This window comes from Chroicocephalus ridibundus, chromosome 9 (assembly GCF_963924245.1).
Source record: "Chroicocephalus ridibundus chromosome 9, bChrRid1.1, whole genome shotgun sequence".
NCBI classification, from domain to species: domain Eukaryota; kingdom Metazoa; phylum Chordata; class Aves; order Charadriiformes; family Laridae; genus Chroicocephalus; species Chroicocephalus ridibundus.
Window position 1 is genome coordinate 14,479,472 of NC_086292.1, and position 21,411 is coordinate 14,500,882.

General features: G+C 42.3%; 1 protein-coding gene across 2 annotated transcripts in view; it reads right to left on the bottom strand.

Annotated features, from left to right (window-relative positions):
* Positions 1 to 17,746, bottom strand: part of DCX (doublecortin) — an 84,567-nt gene extending 66,821 nt beyond the window's left edge. Inside the window, exons 1-3 of one of the 2 annotated variants that reach the window (XM_063346367.1) lie at positions 17,661 to 17,746; positions 15,726 to 16,116; positions 4,820 to 5,160 (exon numbers count right to left, since the gene is read on the bottom strand). In XM_063346367.1, coding sequence (XP_063202437.1) covers positions 4,820 to 5,160; positions 15,726 to 16,089 — 705 coding nt within the window. In that variant the 5' untranslated portion in view covers positions 16,090 to 16,116; positions 17,661 to 17,746. Of the gene's footprint in view, positions 1 to 4,819; positions 5,161 to 15,725; positions 16,117 to 17,660 lie in introns of those variants that run through there. The other variant, XM_063346368.1, reaches the window with a different exon arrangement.
* Between the last annotated feature and the right edge of the window lie 3,665 nt (positions 17,747 to 21,411).

Sequence of the window (21,411 nt, forward strand, 5' to 3'; positions counted from 1 at the left end):
CTAGGAGTTGCTTTATCAACAATTTTGTTGGCTTTGATTCCAAAGTTCCAACCTTTAACCTGTTGTGAGCTTAATCACCCTGCTTCTCCCTCTGTGGCTACTGCCCTTCCTCAATGCAAATAGTCTAAAATGAAATGGCAACTTCTTCTCTGGACAGGAGAGGTAGGCTGGCCTCCTAGGCATTTGCATCAGCTTTGCAAACAGAGATGAACTTCACTCATCACCTGCCACATGAAATCCTTTTCAAAGCAAAGACTGCTAGAGGGGTCCATTTTATTAAGACTAGAAATTCTTTGGGGAGCGCAGTCACAAATGCCCTGACATATGAAAATGTATGTAATTTCATCTGATGAGACAGCTAAAACTCAGGTGGAACAGAAGCACTTTTTCTGAGCTAGGTAAAAGCCAATGAATAGCACATGTGTGACTTCTCCCTGTGCTTGAAGATTTCAAAGTCCAGAAGAGATCATTGTATGTTATTATGGCTAAAAACACATTCAGTTACCTGCTTGATCAGAATATCTATATTTCTGTGGAACTGAAGTGTACAAGCTCTCCATCTGAACAGCACCTTATTCTGTTTATTTGGTGATGCTAATTGATGGGTCACAAAATGGTGTATTTAGTTACTTAAGACATGGCAATACATCAGCTGGAGAAAAAGCCGAAGGAATTTTCCATACCACAGAAAATATCTTAATGCTAAACTACAACTGAGCATGCCTGATGAATTTCTGGTCACCCCAGAGTATCACTCACTCATCCAATCACAGAAAAAAGGAACTGATTTCTGTTACTACATCTCTTCATATACTTGCTGAACAACTCACAGAATATAACTTCAGAATACAAGACAGCACAGGAAAATAAAAGTTCTGTAGGTACAGAAGACATTAGTTTTACAGATCATTTCTTAAAAGCAGGAATGAACGCAGACACCACTTACACAGCAAGGTGCAGAAAGCAGAAGATGGGCACTGGGCTGTAAGCGATGAAATAGCTTCCTCTCTTCCAGAAAAACACCTACTTATTGTACACCATGATAAGAAAGAAACTCAAGCACAAACAGGACAGTAAAGCTATACAAAATTTGCAGAGTCTAGTTCAGACTATTGCATTCAAAATATCTGAATGCAACTTCATCTACAGTCTCAAATTATGTTTTCTAATTTGGTTTATTAATGACAGGAGGCAGAAACTGTCATGTGTTTACAAAGTAGCCAGTGCTCCCAGGAATCTAGACTTGTCTGGGACATGGTATACCTATGAGTTTAAAACAGGGAAAGAATCTACTAAAATAACTGTTTTCCAACATGATCCACGTATCAGATCAAATTTGATCCTGCCCGTGTATATGTTAATTATACATATTACACATCTCGATACAACAGCAGTTGCAATCATGACACCAAGCACTGAATTTGATCCACAATAGTATTTATTTAATGCACTGAATTCTTTGACATATACCATTTCCTATATGGCCATGAAAGTTCAAAATTTAAATCTCTATTGTGATTCTCTGTCATGACTCATTTTTGGTCACAATTTGAGACCCCTTTTGAGTTCTAGGGTGTCCATCAAGAGGTGACGATATGCTCCAAAGAGGAAAGGAACTTGAGTACAGATAGACAAGGCACAAGGCATGAGAAATACGTGCAAGACTAAGTTAAATAAACTACTTAAACACAAGATACTAATTTAGCAGTTTCAAAAGGGCCATATTTTTACAGACAACCCAAGATATAAAAAGAAACAAAATTTTCTTTAAAAAACCCTAACCTCACTGTTGTGTTGAGTGTTATATTTATTCAAACACCCCCCCATCCAGCTCTCAATTAACTGCTTTCTCACTCCAAATGCAGCAGGTCTGCAGTGCATAGAAATGTAATTATTTACACACCACTATCATTGCCATTACTGTCTATGCTTCTAAAGCATCTTGATTACTCTACTGATGAGCACCATGGAAATGCCTATAAATAAAATAATCATCTCCCCTCATTAAATTACAGCTCATGGACTGAGGAAGGATGATTTTCCTTTGTATGTTCCTTTTGTAAATTTTATCATTTCACAACAGAGGGAGTAATGTGCCTCTGATGACACTCAAAGAGACAGACTGCCAGGATTCTTGTCAGTATTTCAGCTTTGAGCAGCTTGCGTTTTTGCATGAATATTTTCTCCTGCAAAAAAAGTACTGTTTGTCAGAATTAGGCATTCAAGAATCTCTTTCTAATGTCAGAATCAGACATGCAAAAACCTCTAATGTCATGTCAGAAGGTCAGATTTTCTGGAGCAGTATGTCATGGAAAACCTAACAGCAAACACTGTACCCACAGCAGAAGATTATAGTTCTAGCGTCAACACTAAGAACATACATAGGTGGCAAATTTCAGATACACTTAGATTAAAAAAAAAAAAAACAAACCAACAAACATTGAAGGAAACCTTCCAATAAAAACAAAGCCTTGGTGAACCAGGCTTGCTCTTCAGGAAGCTTCAACGGTAATTGATGCCACAAACAAATATCAAACATTCCATTATTGTCAAATCATGAAATCTCACTCTTTTCACTAACTGCAAAGCTGCGTGTACATTTGCATACAGTGAAACTCCTGGTGGTGTCATCTCTAACACACAATGAAATATCACATTTCATAAAACAGTGAATTATAAAGCCAGCAAAAGTTGTTAAATATGATATCTTTACTGAGACTTTACTGAAATCACATTTCTGCAATAAAAAGCAATGGTGAAGTTGTCAGGTTGCCCCATTCAAAACAGTGCTGAATTAAGGCACTGGTCACTGTAAGGTATCAGAGCTTAACATGTGAAAAACAAGGTTGCCTTTTATTTATTGATTCAAGAAGAGTTACGTATGGTGTGCTGTCTCCTGTGGACAACGTTTTGCAGTAGGAATTGCTAAATTACGTAGATCTTTGCGCCCCTTGCTCAGCTGTAGCTCCATGCAAGGCAGCCACTCCAACGACAGGTTGCAGTCTGCCCCACAGCAGCACTACTCTAGCAATCCGTAACCTTAGAGCAAGCAGCATTTCCCAAATCCCCACTTGGTAATTAACACAATTTCACAGGCTGGTCCAGTGACCAGGCCACAAGCTCAGCTCAGTTTATGGGCCCATTTGGTCTTGTTCTCCAGTCAGAGGTGGATGGAAAACACCACTTCCTCCTGTAACTAGCTAAAAAAGATGAAGAGAACAGTTTGGTGGAATCATCTGGGGCATCCCTCTTTCTGCACACCATGCAAAGCAACTTCTCACCTCCAAAATGCTATCTGTTCTCAAAGAATGGAGGCAATTTACCGGTTCAGATTAAAATCCTCATTCACAACTTAGAGAACAATGGAACTCTGTGTCAGCATGAGTAGATGAGTAGGCAACTGCTTTCAGGCCAGATCCGTCTACTAAACCCTTTTTAAAGCTGCTGTGATTCAAAACCCATGGTCCTGTGCCCATGTATGGTGTCCTCAGTGGGGATGGATTATTTGACTCTCCTTCCTCTTCCCACTGCCACTTCCAAGCTTTCCAGTGCATCACACTCCCTGTATCACTGCTTATTTACTGCATGCTACTATATCTATGGACGGTCTAGCTGTAAAGTCACCCAGTCATGTATAAACTATCCATTTTATGAATAAGAAGTGCTGGGTTGAGACAAGTGGAAAGAAAAGCAGATGAGATTTTTGTGTATCTGAGGCTAGAAGCAGACACTAATGTGCATTTTACAGAGGTTGGTACAAAGCAAGACTACCAGACAGGTTAGAGTGACATGCTACTTTCAGCTCCCTGCACCTGGACTGTGCAGGACACTTTATGAGCTTATATTTGGTGTTGGAAGGATGAAGGATGATCGTTTTCATATGTAAATTCGGCATGTTAGTTGGATGCATTGCCTAGGGTTGGCATGGTATTTCAAGAGACAGTGTTTGAATAATTTTCTCCAGAAATAGGAAAGAGTAAATTTAAAGCAATAGCTTCATTCCCTAGAATAGCCAGCATCCAACCCCGCTGCCATACTGCAGAATCTGGAGCAAGAAAAATAGTGACAAAAGATCATCCCTCAGTTACAAAAGACACAGAACTGTTAAATCAAGTTAAGAATTTTCCTTGAAGAATCTAGCTCTTCCCAGTCCCCAAAGTTATCCTCCACATTCCTTTAAGGGTTTTCATAGATACAGCAATATGAAATGGCTTATTGCTGTGTAGTTAACAAGAGACAGATGTTTCCTTCAGTTCCAGGAAAATGTAGACATGAAGCATGTTATGATGACCCACTAATTATTTTTGATCTGAATCTCTTTCTGCATGTTATCTCTTCATGCACATAGTCAAGAAAATGCAACACAGTTCCATTCTTTTCCTGCTAATTACTGAGCTAGACAGAAGAGCATGCTCGGATCAGTTCTTTATTTTAGCAAGCAAGGAAAGTCAAGCAACACATTTTCACTTAGTGAATCCAAAGCTTGAGAGTTCTTGCAATTGCTTCAGAGCCAAATCAACTGGTGGCTGTGAGCCGAACTCCCCATGTTATTTATTTAGCTAGTCTGGAAGACACGCACTGCACGCTGGCGTGCAGGATGGAGCATCTGTTTCACTCAGACGGTTGGCTACATTCTTTACTTGATATTAATATCGGTGAAAATTTAGTAACTTAACCACTGGCATGAGAAGTCTGACTTCTAAGAGAACAGATGGCAGTGATCATCTCAGGTTAATTTTAGGCTTCAAGAATTGTTCTGAGTCAGCAAAGCCTCAAGATAAAAGAAAGAAAAAGACATAACATCTGTAAAATCTCCTACCTGTTTCCCATCCAAGGTATACAGCTTTTTGACCACTCCCGTCTCCAGTTTTATAGCTTCAGTGATATCAGTGAGAACTTGCTCAAATGAATGGGCAGTCTTCTTGTTCAAGAGCACTCGGACTGCCTTCCGGGGCTTCACCCCACTGCGGATGATGGTTACCAGCTTGGGACGCACAAAATCCTTGTTCTCCTTTGCCTGGGCACTGTTGCTGCTGGCCAGAGACTGAGGTGCTTTCTGGTTGGCAGATGTCTTCACATTGACAGACCAGTTGGGATTGACATTCTTGGTGTATTCCACCTTCTTGAAGAAGTTGTCAGATGAGCAGACGTAACTCTCCCCTTTTGAAAGAAATGAACACCAGTCTAATTCTACAGTTATTCCCATAAGACTGCTGAAAAACAGACACTATACATTTCCCCCCATTAATCATATAAATAATTTATAACTGTTTTCATTACCACTTCCATGAAAGCTTGATATTAAAATGTTTTGTCTTATTTTAATTTTATATTTATGCTTATTTAAAATATGACTAGTATTTCCCCAAAGTAAGCAGGTCAGCCATAGCTTTCATCATCAGCAAATATATACTACCACTCAGTCACATGAACCAGGGGTTAAAAAAGGTTGAGGGTCACAAAGGTATTTAAGTAAGATGCAACTAAGCTGTCTAAAAGCTCCTATACACCAAATTAATTTAATCACCTAAATTATTTTGTAATTTGCCAGCTTCCTCTCCATCTTTACAGACATAGCTACTACTTGCTTGGCTACTACTAGCCAAGAGGTTATCAACATTCATCCACAAAGTACCTTTTGTATCATGCCTGAAAAATAATGAAAATCTGGCACTGAATAGTTCTCTACCAAAAGCAGCTTTGATAAATCTAGCAGGTGTAACAAATATGATTCATTGTAGTACCAGTGGTTTATTAGAGGACAGACCTAGTGGCAGCTGAGATAAAACACTACACCAAATACCACTGCTTGCTTTTATATGGCTGGTACCAACCAAAAATATATTAAATCCAAATTTAGACATGGTAGAGAAGGGTTATGCAGTCTTGTTAGTAATTCACAAAAAAGCCCTTCCCTATCCCATCCAAAATTAGTTTCAAGCTTTCTTTGTAATTTATAGGACCCTATCTAAGGTTTTAAGAGCACCTTAAAGGATTTGTAGGATCTTCTTTTGTGCCTGCAAATCTGATGGATGCTAGAAGAGTTATTACTAGAATGAGACAGTAAAACAGTATCCCTAAGGGAATGTAGCTGTCTAGTCTGAAATGACTCAGGCTGCTGAGCACTTGAGGACACACCGAAAAAGAGTCAGTCATTGCTAGAGGAAGAAGCTTTTGTCTCACCATTAGATAAAATTTTAATAGGAACTGAAGGCGTAACACGGGTGTCTGTAGGATCTCGTGGAGTTTCTTTCAGTGTTTTATTGGGCTGATCTTACAGAATGAAGTTCTTCAAATATCACAATTACTTTGAAATTAAGACATAGATTTAGCTATTTTGAATAAAAAAAAAAAATCCTTCTTCGTATAAACAGACTGGCTGCATTTCCTTATCTCTTCCCTACTGCAAACTCCAGAGCCTGGACATCTTTGAAAAGCCTACCCAGCATCTGAGTCTGGCTTTCATTACAGGATTTCTAGGACAGGATTAGAGATGCAATTGGCAAAGGTATAAATATGGATTTCCAAGTAGTCCACTGATTTCCACAGAATTTTATGGTCCAGGCACATAATGTATCCAGTATAGTGTTCATACAGCCATCCTTTTGCTGACTAAATTCCATTTTTGATGGAAGCACTGAGGCAATTCCTTCATAGAACATAAAGTGAGACCACTAAAAGTTACACAATAAACAGAAGGATTTATAGGCTTAAAACAATGGTCTGTGTAGTATTTATGTCCTTATTACTGCTAAGACCTTGATGTCACAAGCAGACATAGAAAAGATGCAGGATGCTAACTTTTTCTTTTTAAACCAGTTTGCCAAAAAGTGGCGTGTACTCATGGTGCTTACATCACCAACTGCAGCTTTTCTCCATATCCCTGGTTGCATAAAATGACTGTTATCAACAGAAAGCAGATACTCTGTTTTCCCTTCTGAAGATGAAGCAGAAATAGAGAAGGGAGAAGAGAGCTAAAAAGGTTCATGATGAACACCGTCAGCTGGGCATTTTATCAACTAGTGTACCCCAAACTAACGCAATACGACCATCAGGAGGTCCTGTTAACTTGAACAAACAATACAAGTCTATATTTGAAGCATGTATGCTGTCAGCAAAACCTCTCAATAAACTGACCATGTAGTACCCATCGCTGAAGCTCCTTAATGCCTTACGCTTCTTGAAACTGACTCAATAGAAGCATAAAGATTCCCCACAGAGTATCATACATTATAAATAATTCCCACTGGAGATCATTGATTGTTTTCTGGAAGCACTGAATGCTTTAAATCTTTCTTATTAATAAAAGTGATAAATTGTGGTTTATTCATCTGCGCCAGCCAAGCAACACGCAGTGCAGAGCAGGCCCAGTTTCACAACTGAGTGCAAAGCGCAGCAAGGGGAGTTTGAAATGCTCTCAGGGAATTAGCCCTGCTAAGAACCCAAGCCCTCCCAAGCCCGTAATCCCTGTGTGGCAGAGACTTTATAAGCATGCTCAAGAGAACTGTAGCATTATCCTTCAAGAACAGGGATTTCTATGTTTAAACGCAATACTAGGAATAAGTGATTTGAATACTCTTCTCACCCCTGCCTCAGGCCTCCCTGTGGAAGCTCCTGCCTCACCCGCACCTCTGCTTCCCTACCTGAAAAACAGAAGTAGGAATACCTGCCACTGAAGTGTTGCAAGGCTTGACTTTCATCTGTGTTTACATAACACTTTAAGACAGAAGATGCCACAATGAAAGAAAGCATGTATTTGTGCTACATTCTATAAACACGTGTGGTGTTGGAGCATATTTTCCATTAATAAGTTCCATGTTTTAAAGTAAGTGGAAGAGATTACTGGTCTGCTTGGTAGAGTACTATTACTCTTAGTTCCAGCTGAATCGTTTGGAATTCTTCACTGCACACCATAGCTGTCGAGTGTATTTACAACAGCGTACACTGAAGGCAATAGTGGCATGACGGCAAAACTCTTCTCTGAGGCTTTGTTTCCACAAATGTGGTATTTAGGTAGCTGTGCATATACAGATACACTGGCCTTTCAAATTAAGCTCACAGGCAAAAGTGGAAAATGTAATCTGCCCTTTCTTACTTTGTTTCATTTAAGCCGAACCGTAGAAAATATTTTATTGAATTCTAAAACTGGACAGAAATTTGCTTGGAGTGACACTTCAGAATAGCATTTCAGAATAGCAGCTCTTCTCAGCATCATTTCTGCAGTTAGAGAAGTATAGCTGTAGGGAAGAGGTGCTTTTCTTCTTTCCTGACCTAAAGATGTAACCTCAAGTTTTAACTGAATTTAAAAATCACTCCAAATAATGTCTTCCCAAACTCAGTTTATGACCCTCAAATAATAGCAAAATTATCATTCAAGTTCCTCAGTGAGGCACATGGCACATCCCTTTTACCATTTGCCAGCCAGGAACACATGCTATCTCACTTCCCACAGGTGAGTTTTACCCAAACCTTACCATGAGGTGGGAGGATCAGGCAAGCATGAGATGAAGGACTGTGAACTTTCCAGCTATGAACATGCGTATTGTGGCCAGAAGATCACAAAAGAGAGAAATCTTTGGGGGAATAGTGCTACCATAGAAATAGGAGTGGTTTCTTGGTTTCTCGGCTACATCCATCTGTGCTAAGCCTATAATGAGAAGTCAAGGTGTACAACTATGCCAGTCAAAGAAATATAACTGACAGACACAGCATGGTTCCAGAAGATGTGCACAGCATAACAGAAGGGAAGGGGAGGAAGTGGATGTGATATTTTGTCAAAAGCAAAAGAAACAACTCCAAGAAGTATATTGCTCCCTAGCCCTAATTATAAAAATCTGTGCACAAATATTTTCAGGAACACGTCTTTAGACAGCAAGCAGCTGTGTACATGTGCAGAAATCCAACTATAAGCTATGAGAAAGTATGATGAACAGCCATGTCATTACTTCCAAACAAAAACCCAAATGGGAGCCCAAAAGGCTCATGCATTGGGGGTAGGAAGCTTTTGTAAGAGTGAGAAGCATCACCTTGACAAGATCCAATCTGCTGCTGAACACCACACTGCATGACACTAATGGAGCTAAGGACAGCAGTTTTTTCAGTGCAGTGCCAGGTCAGCGTGCAAGATGCCCTTTCCGTGCTGCAAAGCCCAAGCCCCGCAGGATGATGGGCACTTGTCATCACACCAGTGTGCTACAGAGGTGTCACAATTTCTATCACGAGACAAAACAAGCCAAGGCGTTTATTTATTCCTTCGATCCTGCCCTTAGCAATAGATGGACTGACTGTAGACCTTTGACCTTAAGTCACGATCAGCTTATTTGCCATTTGAAGCCATGGCTTGAATCACACTGAATTACCCTGGCTACGAGTGCATTAGACATTACTGTGTTACCAATTTGATAGAAGCGCAAGGCGATTATTCAGCTCCTAAAGCAGGGATGATCTCAGCAAAGATAAGGTTTCCCTTAGAGAAGGTTTCTTAGAGAAACTCTAAGCTCAAGATGAGCGCTAATCCTTCAACCCTCTTACAGCAGCTCCTGGTGACAATACTAAAAATGACAGGCTGCACTTTCAGAAAAAGTTATCCTTTCTCAGCATGCACCAGCAAGTTTTCAAGATAATGAACTGTGGGCAGAAGTCTTGCAAGAAAAATCAGGAAAGCTGGATTGAGGCCATTTTGAAAGTGTAACTGCTAACAGTTATTCCAAAAACAGTCTCTATGGGCTGCAGTCAATTATTTTGGTTGTTAGCTCTGCTGTTGCAAAGTTGAGATAGTGCTACTGTGCCCAGCTTTCATCTTTCATGGGATTTACTATGACTGCAATAGGAATTAAGCAGACTTAACACCTTGCAGAATTCATTACATACAGCATTAAAGTAGGCCTTTAGTTTCAAATGTGTGAACTTCCTACTACTTTAAGCATTTAAAAGGATTTTCCTCTACCTCAAGACCTACTCCATCATGACAAAATGAGCTCTGGAAGAGCTTCCTTCCTTTGGCTCTTCCACATGGGAGACCTCCCATGAGAGAGAAGCACCTCTTATTCTGTTGAAAAAGTGAAAGAAATGCATGATTACCAAACCTTCAAAACCACACGATGCCCATAAAGAATTGGTGGGACCACACCAGTTCTAGCACGACAGCCAGGATGAGCCAATAAAACAGAACCACAAGGATAAGTTTTGTAACACAGGATGTAATTAGCCAAGCCATCAGGACAACAGCCATAGAAAACAATGTCACAGGTTACCAAGACTTCAGGATTGGACTATGTGAATTCCATTTTCCAGGCAAACTGGAACATGCACACATTGGGTGGGGATTTCAATGTACTTCCTATAAACCCCTCAGTCCCAGCACACACCAGGCTCTGTACAGCTCCAGGGAGGAGCCCCTCCTATGATTACTTTAAACACTCCTGGACAAGATTTAGGAAAAGATTCCCCAGAGCATGACAGGATACAAAAAGCCTGGAAGCACTTTCTGGAATAACTCTTACAGCCCAAGAATGTTTGCAATGAAACCCTACCAAGCAAAACAAAATCCTATTCAGCTTTTTCTAATGTTTAATATGAGGCAAGAACAAATTTCAGACAAGTAGCCCAGCATAGGAAAAGGGCATAAATCCACCCTTGGATGGGCCCTCCAACTGCAATGCAAGGGGGGCTGTGCCCTGCCTAACAGCCTGAGCATACCAGGAGGTCAGAGGGAGAAGGTCTACAGCTTAAGCTAAATGTTGAGTCTCTCAATTTCTGGTTTTAATCTATGTCTGCATTTCTGCCTTTACTGACCATGTCTGATCCATGCTATATTTGTATTTGATGGGTTTGTTTCCATGTGTCTCTGACCCCGACTATACATAGCAAAGAATGCTTAATTCACATGAAATCAGCCACTGACTAGAAGTAGGTCCAAAGTCCAATTATGATAAAAAACTTGAAATATGCAAGTACCTTCAAACCACTGACCAAGCCCTGAAAAAGGCTCAGGAAGGGAACAAAAGCACTTGAACAAGAAAGCTCAGAGCTCTGACTTCCATCTTTGTCTCATCTACGGACTTAGGATAAACAAGTCAGACTGCTTTTCTGCATCTCAGTTCCTCATCAGTACTAACTCCTCCTTCTACCTCGATGTGTTCAGACCATAATCTCCCTGGGCAGGAGTTCTCTCTTACACATTTAAATGGTGCCTTGCACAGTAGGATGCCCCATTTGGTTGGTGCCTCTAAATACATTGTGACAAATATCTAATCTTTACAAGTGGGGAATTTGGCTTCTGGGGAAGCATCATCCCTCCCTCCAGAAGAGAAAAACTAGTCTCCACTAGTACTGAGGTTAACTCGGAACTGCAATGGCTTCAGCAGCCAGAAGTCTCCCTAGTGCCTTTCCCTCACTCTCCAAAAAAACATTTTGTCCCACAAAGAGCTCATCTTTGGGACAATGGGGACAACAAGTTGCAGCCTGAGTTTGGAATACATGGCCAAGAACAGCATTTCTTAAGCCATTTTTGCTGCTTATGTCAACGCATAACATCAGCTTCCACCTTTATCCAGCCCTCCATTCAAAGAAAAAGAGCAAACAGAGCTGAGTCAGGGAGAATTTGCCATCCCATCATGACGAATATACAAGAACACAGAAACTCAAAATGAACCAAGGAACAAGCCATCCTGTCCAGATGTCAAAGGCAACTAGATTTCAGTAGCAACTTAGATGACAATGTAAGATGCTCTAATATCAGCTTGAGCAAGGCTGGAAAAGATGGCACGTGATTTTTTAAGTATCTTTCATATTCAAGCTTTCTCACAGCACAAGGCACAGAATTAACCGTTGCAACAGTGGCTCACCAGTATTCTATAAAGGCAGCTTCATATATTGGACTTCCTAAAGCCTTGGTCACTAGAACCAATTATAATATGAAAGGGAATAAAGATCATCCAGTGCTCTTTTCCAAAATATTCACTTATTGACTAAAACAAGCATGATAGATAGCAACACTTGGGCCCAGTATCCACTCCTGACTCAGCCAAGAATGTACACAAGTGGGAGATGCTGTCAGCAATTTACCTGTAGTCAGGATCAGCTGCAACAGTGCAGTAATAGGATGCTGTACTGCATTAAACCAACATATTGATTAAGGAGGAATAGTCCTAATCAATGGCAGCATGTACATTATTTACATATCCATTAAAACTGAATGCTGAAAATGCAGAGTCAAGATTATGACAATGAGTACAGTGATGGAAGACTGCTGTTAGGAGTGAAAGGAGGAAGAACAAAAATTATCAGAAAGATGGATTTTGAGAGAAGGTTGTTGGGAGACGTGGACATAGACAGCTCTGTGGTACACTCTGTGGTACAGGAGACAGTATAGAAAAAGCAGCCAGTAACAGGTGAGGAAGAACTCAGTAAGCAGCAAAAAGCACTTATGTGACAGAGTCCTGATGGGTTTCCAAAATGTGAGGCATTAGAGTTCAGTACAGGAAAGGACCAGGAGGCACATCCCAACTGGCAGCTAAGACCAATGTGATCAAAGAGTAAGAGAGACTTCACTTGTTCCATCTTGGACAAATTGGGAACTAAAACATCCATCCAGAACCTTACGAGAACAAGTCTGAATGCCAGGGAAGAAAAGACTACCAAGTCTGGGTCTAGAGACCAAAAGGCTTATTTGCAAGAACCATTTTTTGTTAGCAGCACACCAAGAAGGTTTTGTTCACCTGAAATGTCTGTTTCAAGGATATTAGTATTGTGCAATATCATTCTCTACTCTCCAGAAGTACATTCAGACTACACCATGTAAGTAGATTTTTAAATCATGCAGAAGTAATCAAGTACTTAGAACGTGATGTGAAATATTATCAGTAATTCACCAGCTTCTGCAATTAAACTACTGAGATGCGCCTGTCTGATGACTTCTTTGCCTAGGTTCTACTAGTTTATTGGAAATTACAGTAATAAATTAGTCACGTTATAGCAACTAGAACTGGTTTAGTTACTCTCGGTCTCCAACCAGAAAGCTTATTTATATAGCAAACGTATACTGTTTGTGTATGTGCTGTTCTTGTATGCAAAATTACTCTGAAGTTCTGTTTTTCCATGAAGGTACCTAGCACACAGTTATACAAACACACAAGCTTATAGCATAGTTTACCACAAGGTTGGTTACAACCATGGTATTATAAATCAAAAGTAATGTCTTTCCCAGATTGCTTTTATACAACAGATGTGTAGGTCATCCAAAGAAAAATGGGAATGTTGTTATCATTAAACTGTCAATAACAGTATACAGATCTACTTTTGCATTTTCAGACACTGGATTTCTTTGTTTTCACTTTGCTCAGATTGTGTTTTCCTAGCTGATGCTCTGCTGAGGACACAGCCACACAGACAATCCTATTTTTGTTTTAGTGCCACTTCTTCAGTGCTGTTTCCAGATACCATTTTGGCAGAACAAAGACAGAATCCAAATGCCAGCATCTCCTGCCTGTACCTTAACCAGTAAAAAATATTTTCAAGAACTATGTACCTTCTTACCTGCAGCAAAACCCAGTGTAAAGCATGTATAACAACTAAAGGTTTCTTAACTTCATTGACAAAAAGCAGGAAGGATATAAAAGGAGGAAGAGTATAAAGAACTGCATTTTCTCCTGTGGAGTTATTCCTAAAGATTTACATAAAACCTAGGACAAGCAGGACTGAGATCTGCCATTAGAAAAAGGCTGCTGTGGCCATATTAAGAGATCAGAATGAAACATGGCAGAATCTCTAAAATTAAGGGAGGCCACACCTCCACTTGACAGCTGTAACTGGGCTGAGAATAACTCCACTAGGACTGCATCATCTCTCTGAAAGGCATCAATTTCTTCCCAATAAAACTCCTCTGCAGAAACCAACATTTATTCTGTTTGCTGTCCCCACAAATTTTTTTGGGGAAATGAGCATCCTACTTGACAGATAAGGAATTCTAGGGAGAAATGCTTTAGTCAAGGTCACACAATGACTCACTGCTGAGGCTGCCCCTGCAATTCAGTGGCTCACACACTCACATTCATTGTCTTTTACTAAAGGCAAAAGCCTTATGGATTTTATATAGTCACCAAATCAGCCAGGTCATCCGCTTGGAGGAAAACATCAGGCAACAGGGAAGAGCAACTCCCCTCTTGCAACAGAGAAATCAGGATATTCCAGGTCCAAACAAAGAATGGAATATCTGAATTGCTCAGGGAAAGGAAAAGCAGGGCGGCTGTGCGTCCCCTCTGCACACCCCACTTCATCTGCCCTGCCAGCAGAGCTTGCCCACAGCCATGCCTTGGGCAAGGAGGCAGGACTGGCCATGTAGCACTTTCATCCTGGGTGTCCTTCTGACACTGAGAAAGGCAGCACCCATGGTGGCAGCCCACTGCTGCAGAGGGAGCTCCTCAGGCACAGACAAAGCTGGCAGCTGAGCTTCGCAGGAGCAAGCCTGCCCCCAGGCCAGCCCCTGCAGACAGAAGGATTGATTTTTGACTCATCCTGCATCCCACAATCCAAGTGACACTCAGAGGAACAGGCACACCGACACCCTCTCTAGACAGAGATACACTCAGACCTGCTACACAGGTGATGCTTTCTCACACTCCCCTGCAGACCTACCACAGCAGCCCACCCCACCACACACAGTCCCTGCAGAAACACTTCCCAAATACACCTCCTTAACAACCCCCACCTGAATGCCTCAATACACCTCCCTTCCATACAGACTCTGCATGAACCATATTCAAATGCAGCATATGAACTCCCAATGCCCTCTCCACACACATCGCTATGCAAGAACCCGCCAGCACTCCCCCTTACACACACAGACCCAACACACCTCCACGCGCTCCCTGAGCGCAAACCCCAGCACACACCCTATGCATTAAACCCCTCAAGGAATTCTAACACTTCCTCTACAATTAACCCTCTTACACCTTGCTCCACACATACACACATATCAAACCCCAAATTTCACCAAGCCCACCACCATCACCCCCAAAACACCCTTCTCCGTGCACACACCTTGTTCTTTAATTTCCCCCTCTAAACACACTGCACGAACTCTCAATCCACCCCTCCACACACTCCTCAAACTCTGTAAAAAACCCCTAACACCCCACCTTCTACACACCCACCATACACGCTGCATTCACCCCCAACACCCCACTCCACACACACTCAAGTCCCTGCACAGCCCTGACCACACCCCTATACACATACATTGTGCACGAACCCCTCAAAACAACCCCATACACAGAGTGCATAAATCCCTCCCACCCCCATTACACACGCACCACATGAGTCCCCCAGCACCCCTTGCTTTTCCATTCATACCCATCCACCCCAGTGGGAAACCCGCATCACTCCTCAGTCACCCCCGGCACCAATCTGGGATCCCCCCCAAGCCTGGACAGACACATGGTCACACTCAGACAGCTCCCAGAGTCTAGCCAAGTGTAAGACACACCCCTCTGGCTCCACATCAGCACCCGAGCGAGCGTGCTGGGGGACACCCTGGAGGTGTCAGCCCCGGCATGGCCACCCTGTCCTGCACCTCTCTGGAGGGGAAGGGAAACATGCAGGTTCAGCACAGAGAGGCAGAAGCATCCCCATGTGCCTGAGGAAATGTGACCTTAACAGCAGACCCAAGTGGTGCAGCCCCCTTCCCACCCCGCCTCCTCACTGCACCAGACAGCGATGCTAATTACCTTCCTCCAGCTCATCCATGCTCCCAATCTTCCGAGACCCGTCAATGGTGTAAATGTAACGGACTCCCTGAGGCAGATTAATGTTGTCGGACAGGGATCGGGTCAGGTCAGCCAGGAGAGCATCAAAACTTCGGAAGCGGTCAGAGGACACGGCATATACAATTCCCTTGAAGTAGCGGTCCCCATTACGATAGAAACGCACCTTCTTGGCTTTCTTCTCATTACTCAGTGCCTGTAAGGTCCTGGTTCTGTAGAAGCTACAGTGAGCACTGTGAGTGGGGCTGGGCAACCCGTTCATACGTGAGCCTCGCATGTTTCTGGACGCCTTGTCTCTTTCGTCAAAGTGTCCAAAATCAAGTTCCATAGTTTGGTGAACCCTAAAGATCTGAAGCTGAGCAGGAAGGAGATGGGGAGAGAAGGAGTGCAAAAGGACAGGTTAGAGCCAAGCAGAGCCACAATACAGAGAAAAATGACACTGATGTGAGAGCTGTTTCTGTAGCAGGACAGATGCATTTGGGAAGCACCCCCTCCTCTGACCCAGATTTGTATTGATTCTGGGGACTGAGGGTAGGAGGGGTCCTCGCATTTTGAAAGGGATCCAACTGCTGGGGGCAGGGAACACATTTCTAGAGAGCTGTCTGCTCCTGCACCTGGGAGTTTTCAAAGTGTAGTAAATTGGGACTTGGGGCCAAAGGGATACATGGCAATCACAACTCAGCCCCAAAAAATTCATCCAAACACCAGTTGGCAATGAATTAAACCTCTGAGCCCTGTGAGGTTTCCTCTGGCAACAGAAAACAAGGAGATCCCAGTAAGTCAGCCCTTCAATCTGTCGAATCACGGAAGGAACCAAAGCATCTGAATGTTTAACATTAGAATAAACTGGCATTTATGAAAGAATGGTCACAGGGGAATAAGCAGTTTCTTTGTGACAGCCTGTTCAATAAGGGTTAGCAATGAGATCCAGCCCACCCTTCCCCCTATCCGCAGCCCCCTCCTAGCCCATCAATCAATTCCCAGGACCAGCCTACATCTCTAAGAAGAAATGACTGGAAAGAAAAATCTGTCATTGAAACAAGGCTTCGCTAAGCTCTTTTCTGCCTGAATCTCCTCTGAACTGCATTTCTGCTCCCCTTTAATGAGGAAGAGAAAATAAAGGGGCTATTTGCACCCCCTTCCAGGCTTAAGTGATTTAATGCTGAAGTGCCCCTGCCCAAGGGATACACCGCCCCTTCTAGCTCACCTTTCATTGTTCTGAGTACGGGGGGCTCCCAGCGCAAGCCACTAGCACAGAAAAGCTGAGACTCGAGCTGACACTCAGCAAGCAGGAATTTCTGCATAGTCTCTAGTTTATTCTCAAGAACGACCTTCCTCCCGCACCAAACCACAACACAAAAGGAGGAGGAACCCCCAACCCTGCAATAGAAAGACCCTTCCACTCCTCCAGCACAACCAGGAACGTGCAACTCACATATGTTGCTTGCATGTTAACACAGGGCAGAAAGGGGATTTTCACCACCACTTGGCAACCAGGTATAAATCTAGGAAAAGCTGTTGCTATCTCTTCCCCACCCCTTACGTTCGCCAGAATGAAGCTCCTTCCCTGTATTTTACAATGTCAATGTGACCTGTGCAAGAAAAATCATTGTTCCCAGTCTGCAATAAAGCAGAAGATGACAATGCAGGTGATCTGCACAGAAACCCCAAGTTGGGAACACTTTCTCCACGATGCTAGTTGGGGTAGATTCAGTCTGGTATCATGCACTTAACAATGAAACATCCAAGCAACTTCGGGAATGAATCAGAGGATGCAGAGGGTTTTGATTTTTAAATGAACTGCAGATGCTGTAAGGTACTAAGAGAAAGATTCCTCCTTTCTATCTGACATCTGTTACTTTTCTGCATGCAAGTCACTCAAAAAAAAGCTCTACTCACCGGTTTTCAGCGCGCAGGGTGGAGATGCTGAGAGAAAGAAAACCAGGCTCACTCTGCCTTTGTTGTCTGAGCTCCAAGCAAGAAATTCCTGCCAGGGTGGATGAGACGCCTCCTAGGTCCTAGTGCCTTGTTCCATCCCTTCACGGTAACTTTGCCTCAGTGGTTTGTACTCTCATCATCAGTCGTCTGCTTGTAGTCGTCACTGTATTTGAGAAAAAAAGGGCGTGTTCCTTCCAGCTCTAGATATATTAACAAATGGGTAAACAAAAAGTTTAAAGGGGCAAGTTTTGGGGTGATGTTCTGAGGGATGCAAATTTCCCCTTGGCTCTAGCCTCACCAAGAGCATAATCAGACTGATGCACAAATATTATAGGATTACCAGCACAGGGAGGTCATGGCTACAATCCTACAGCATGCTACAATGCTGGCACAAGACTCCTGTGCATTAGGAAAGCAGCTAAGAAAAAAGTTGACCAGTGGAACTGGACACAGTTCTGCTCCTGTACTGGTTTTACACAGCATTCGTGGTTTACACTGGCAAGCAGAAAGGGAGAATTCACTTGGTGGTTCTGCATGCGGTGCCCCTGAATAATTTTTCTCCGTTAACATTGGACACAAGCCAAAGCCAGAGCTCTGAATCCCAGTTCATTCAAATCCCCAAGGGGTTCAGGATGGAGTCATTCAACACAAGCTTAACCCAACAGATTCAACCTGGCTCATATCCCAAACTAAGAGAAGTTTATTTTCTGATTCCACTGCAGGACTCAGCTGTTACAGAATTGTACTGGGCTCTTTCACTTTGACAGCAAAATCTTTCACCTGCTCTCTGGATAGAGATTTCTATCCTGCAGTTAGAAGAGCAGCACCACTAACCCTACTGGTGCTAGTCCCATCTTTACTTTAAAAAAGAAGGAGATTTACAAATGGTAAGGTCTTCCCATCTGTAGAAGGAAATCTTTCCTAACAACGCTGCATCTGTTTTGAATGAAAACATCAGATTTTGTCATTTTGGCACATAACAGCAGTATCACATTTACACAGAAGTTAGCATTTATTCCAGCTTTGTCTGTCCTGTACATGATAGTCCAGGCAACACTAACATAAACCCACTGAGAGTTCATTTCTATTTGCCAGCAACTTTCACACATGAGATTTGTCAAGTTTCTCATTCCCTGAAACCATTCTTTTATTCAAAGGCTCCCATGCATCCTCCACTAAAGCTGTTGTCTGCTTCCTTATGTGCTTGCTGGGATCACTACAGAGGAGACCACAGAACTGCTCTCCTTCCTCAGGAATTAGCACTCAAGAGGACCACAGGAGAGAGCAGGGTCTGTGCTCTCCAAGGCATATTTCAGCAGGTCTCTGGATGCAGATGCAAGAGGTAGGTGGGATATAAGCCTTCTCCTTCCCATTAGATCCTATTCCAAAATAGATAATGCCTGGCCATTTATCACTACGTGCTTCATCTGTCCAGGATTAATTCTTCCCTATATCACAATACTGATGTAAATATGAATTTATTCATATTTTAAAAATGTGCAAAAGATACAAATCATTATGCATGTGCTAAGTACAGTAACAGCAAGAATAGAGAAAAGGAAACCAAATTCAGTCTTCAGTAGTGCACAGAGCTTTGACCGAAGAGGCAGACTCTTTGAGATGTTGTCTAAGGATCTGGATACAACCCCAGGGTAACCCAGCAAGATGATGTAAATCCATACAGTCAGTAGAATTGTACAACTGATTCATCTCCCAAGTTTGACTTGTATGGGGAGTTCTGAGGACAGCAAAAGGTCTCAAACAGCATTAACAAATGGCTCTTGACTTCCTTCCACATCCAAGACCATACCCACTGGTGAGAAGATGAAGCATGTCTCTATGGACATATCTGCTCAGGACACTGCCAGAAGATTTTTGGAGTACAGGCACTTCCTTTTAAAAGCAGAATTGCTCCAGCGAGAGACCTGGTGTTTGTTCATGACTGAAGGATAAGGTTTCTATAACCATTGATGGTAATGTTCATCTGAGGTAAAATCTCAAGTTATTTCTAAGAAGTGCCCAGATCACCTTCAGTACAGTTGTCCTCCTTCAATCCTGCCACAAGACAAGAAGGATCTCAGCAGCCAGAACATCACTGAAGGTGAAGAGCCCTGGAGCCAGACTGATTTCACATTTTCTTAGTGGAGTCACACCATATTTGCTTCTTTTCAAATGAGAACATGATCACCTCATACTACAGATATTGGCTGGGCTATGCAATAAGGCATAGAAATAAACAGCTCTTTCTTGATGAATGCAACGGCCTGCTCCTGACTTCATTTCTGTTGGTCAGGCACAAGAGCTTCACTGGCCTTAAGGAGTTAATGCTAGTCAAAATCTATTTACATCAGAAGAGACTCACCCTCTGAGACACCGTAATCTAAACCATTTTAGGCAGCATGAGCAATTGAGAACTGAAAAGAAAATTCTTCTTCCCATCAATAGTTTCATCTAGCTAAAAAGGAAAGATAACTTAATCTGAAGAGCTAAATTTATCTGCTTTAAATCAGGTGAATCATCTTTCCTCCAGGAAGCTAACATTTAGACTTTTGCCTGGGTAACTAAATCAGTATAAAGATGTTTGTTGACATTGCTGAGCAACTGGGATACTTTGGAAAGGGACAGGCTTTAGATAAAAGGGATTTTGTGACTACTTTGTGCTAACTTCTTCATATATACCTGGAAAATCCAGTTTCTAGCATCGTTAGATGTAGCAGTCTTAAGTACTCCCTATGTCAATGCCTAGTTGCTTTGTTATACATCATCCTGACTTCTACAGAAAATTGCATCTGATAGCATAGCATGTTCTGCAATCAGGGTGTATGTTAGGGTGATAAGTAGTCAAGGTCTGGCTGCACCACAGATGAGAGTTCTGGAAAAATTTAAATTAAGATCACAGCTTTTGAAGGAAGTCTTGGATCAACATTTTCAAGTCAGTCTATTTAGACATACATGTTTAATTACATTTCTTATTTTAACCTCTGTTCTTATGGACTGCTTCAAAAGTGTCATCCACGATCACTGCTTTCAAAGCTTTGCTTGATGTGAACTTACACACTAAAACCCTCTGAAATTACAAATTACTATTTCAGGGCTCTGCCAGGTGTGTCAAGGCACTCAAAATTGAAAGCCCATAAAGCCAATGGCACAATCTTGACCCTATAGAGCAACAGGATTTAAACCTCAATCTTCAGAAGAGCTGACCGTTCGTCAAAGAATTATCCTATATCAGACTATAGAGTTAAGTCTCTCCTACATAATACTATGAGCTAATAAGCAACGGGGACTTGGCAGACTTTCACCACATAACATTTGTTTTCTTTGGAGATTTATTTTTACAGGGACCACACACATCTGAAAGTCTTTTAAATACCAGTGCTAGTGAGCCAAAGTCAGCTCAGGCACTGGGGAGAAGGGTGGAAGAATACCTCCATAGCATAGTTTCACCACTCCAAGCCTTGTAACCATCTGCAGAGGCTGTTCAGACTTTGAAGTCAGAGGGCTGGACCCTTCTACAGCCTGAATCACTAGAAAACCCCAAGGAGCAGGAGGGACAAAGATTTCGGTCTGGGGAAGGAGGAGAGTGTGGGATCAGAAGCTAGGCTCCAAGGCCACCTCCAGCAGCTGGCCAATGTGGGCCTCCTCACCTGTGCTCCACAGCACCAGTATCTCTTGGGTAAGACCTGTCACTCCTCCAGATCCCAGAGGCTGT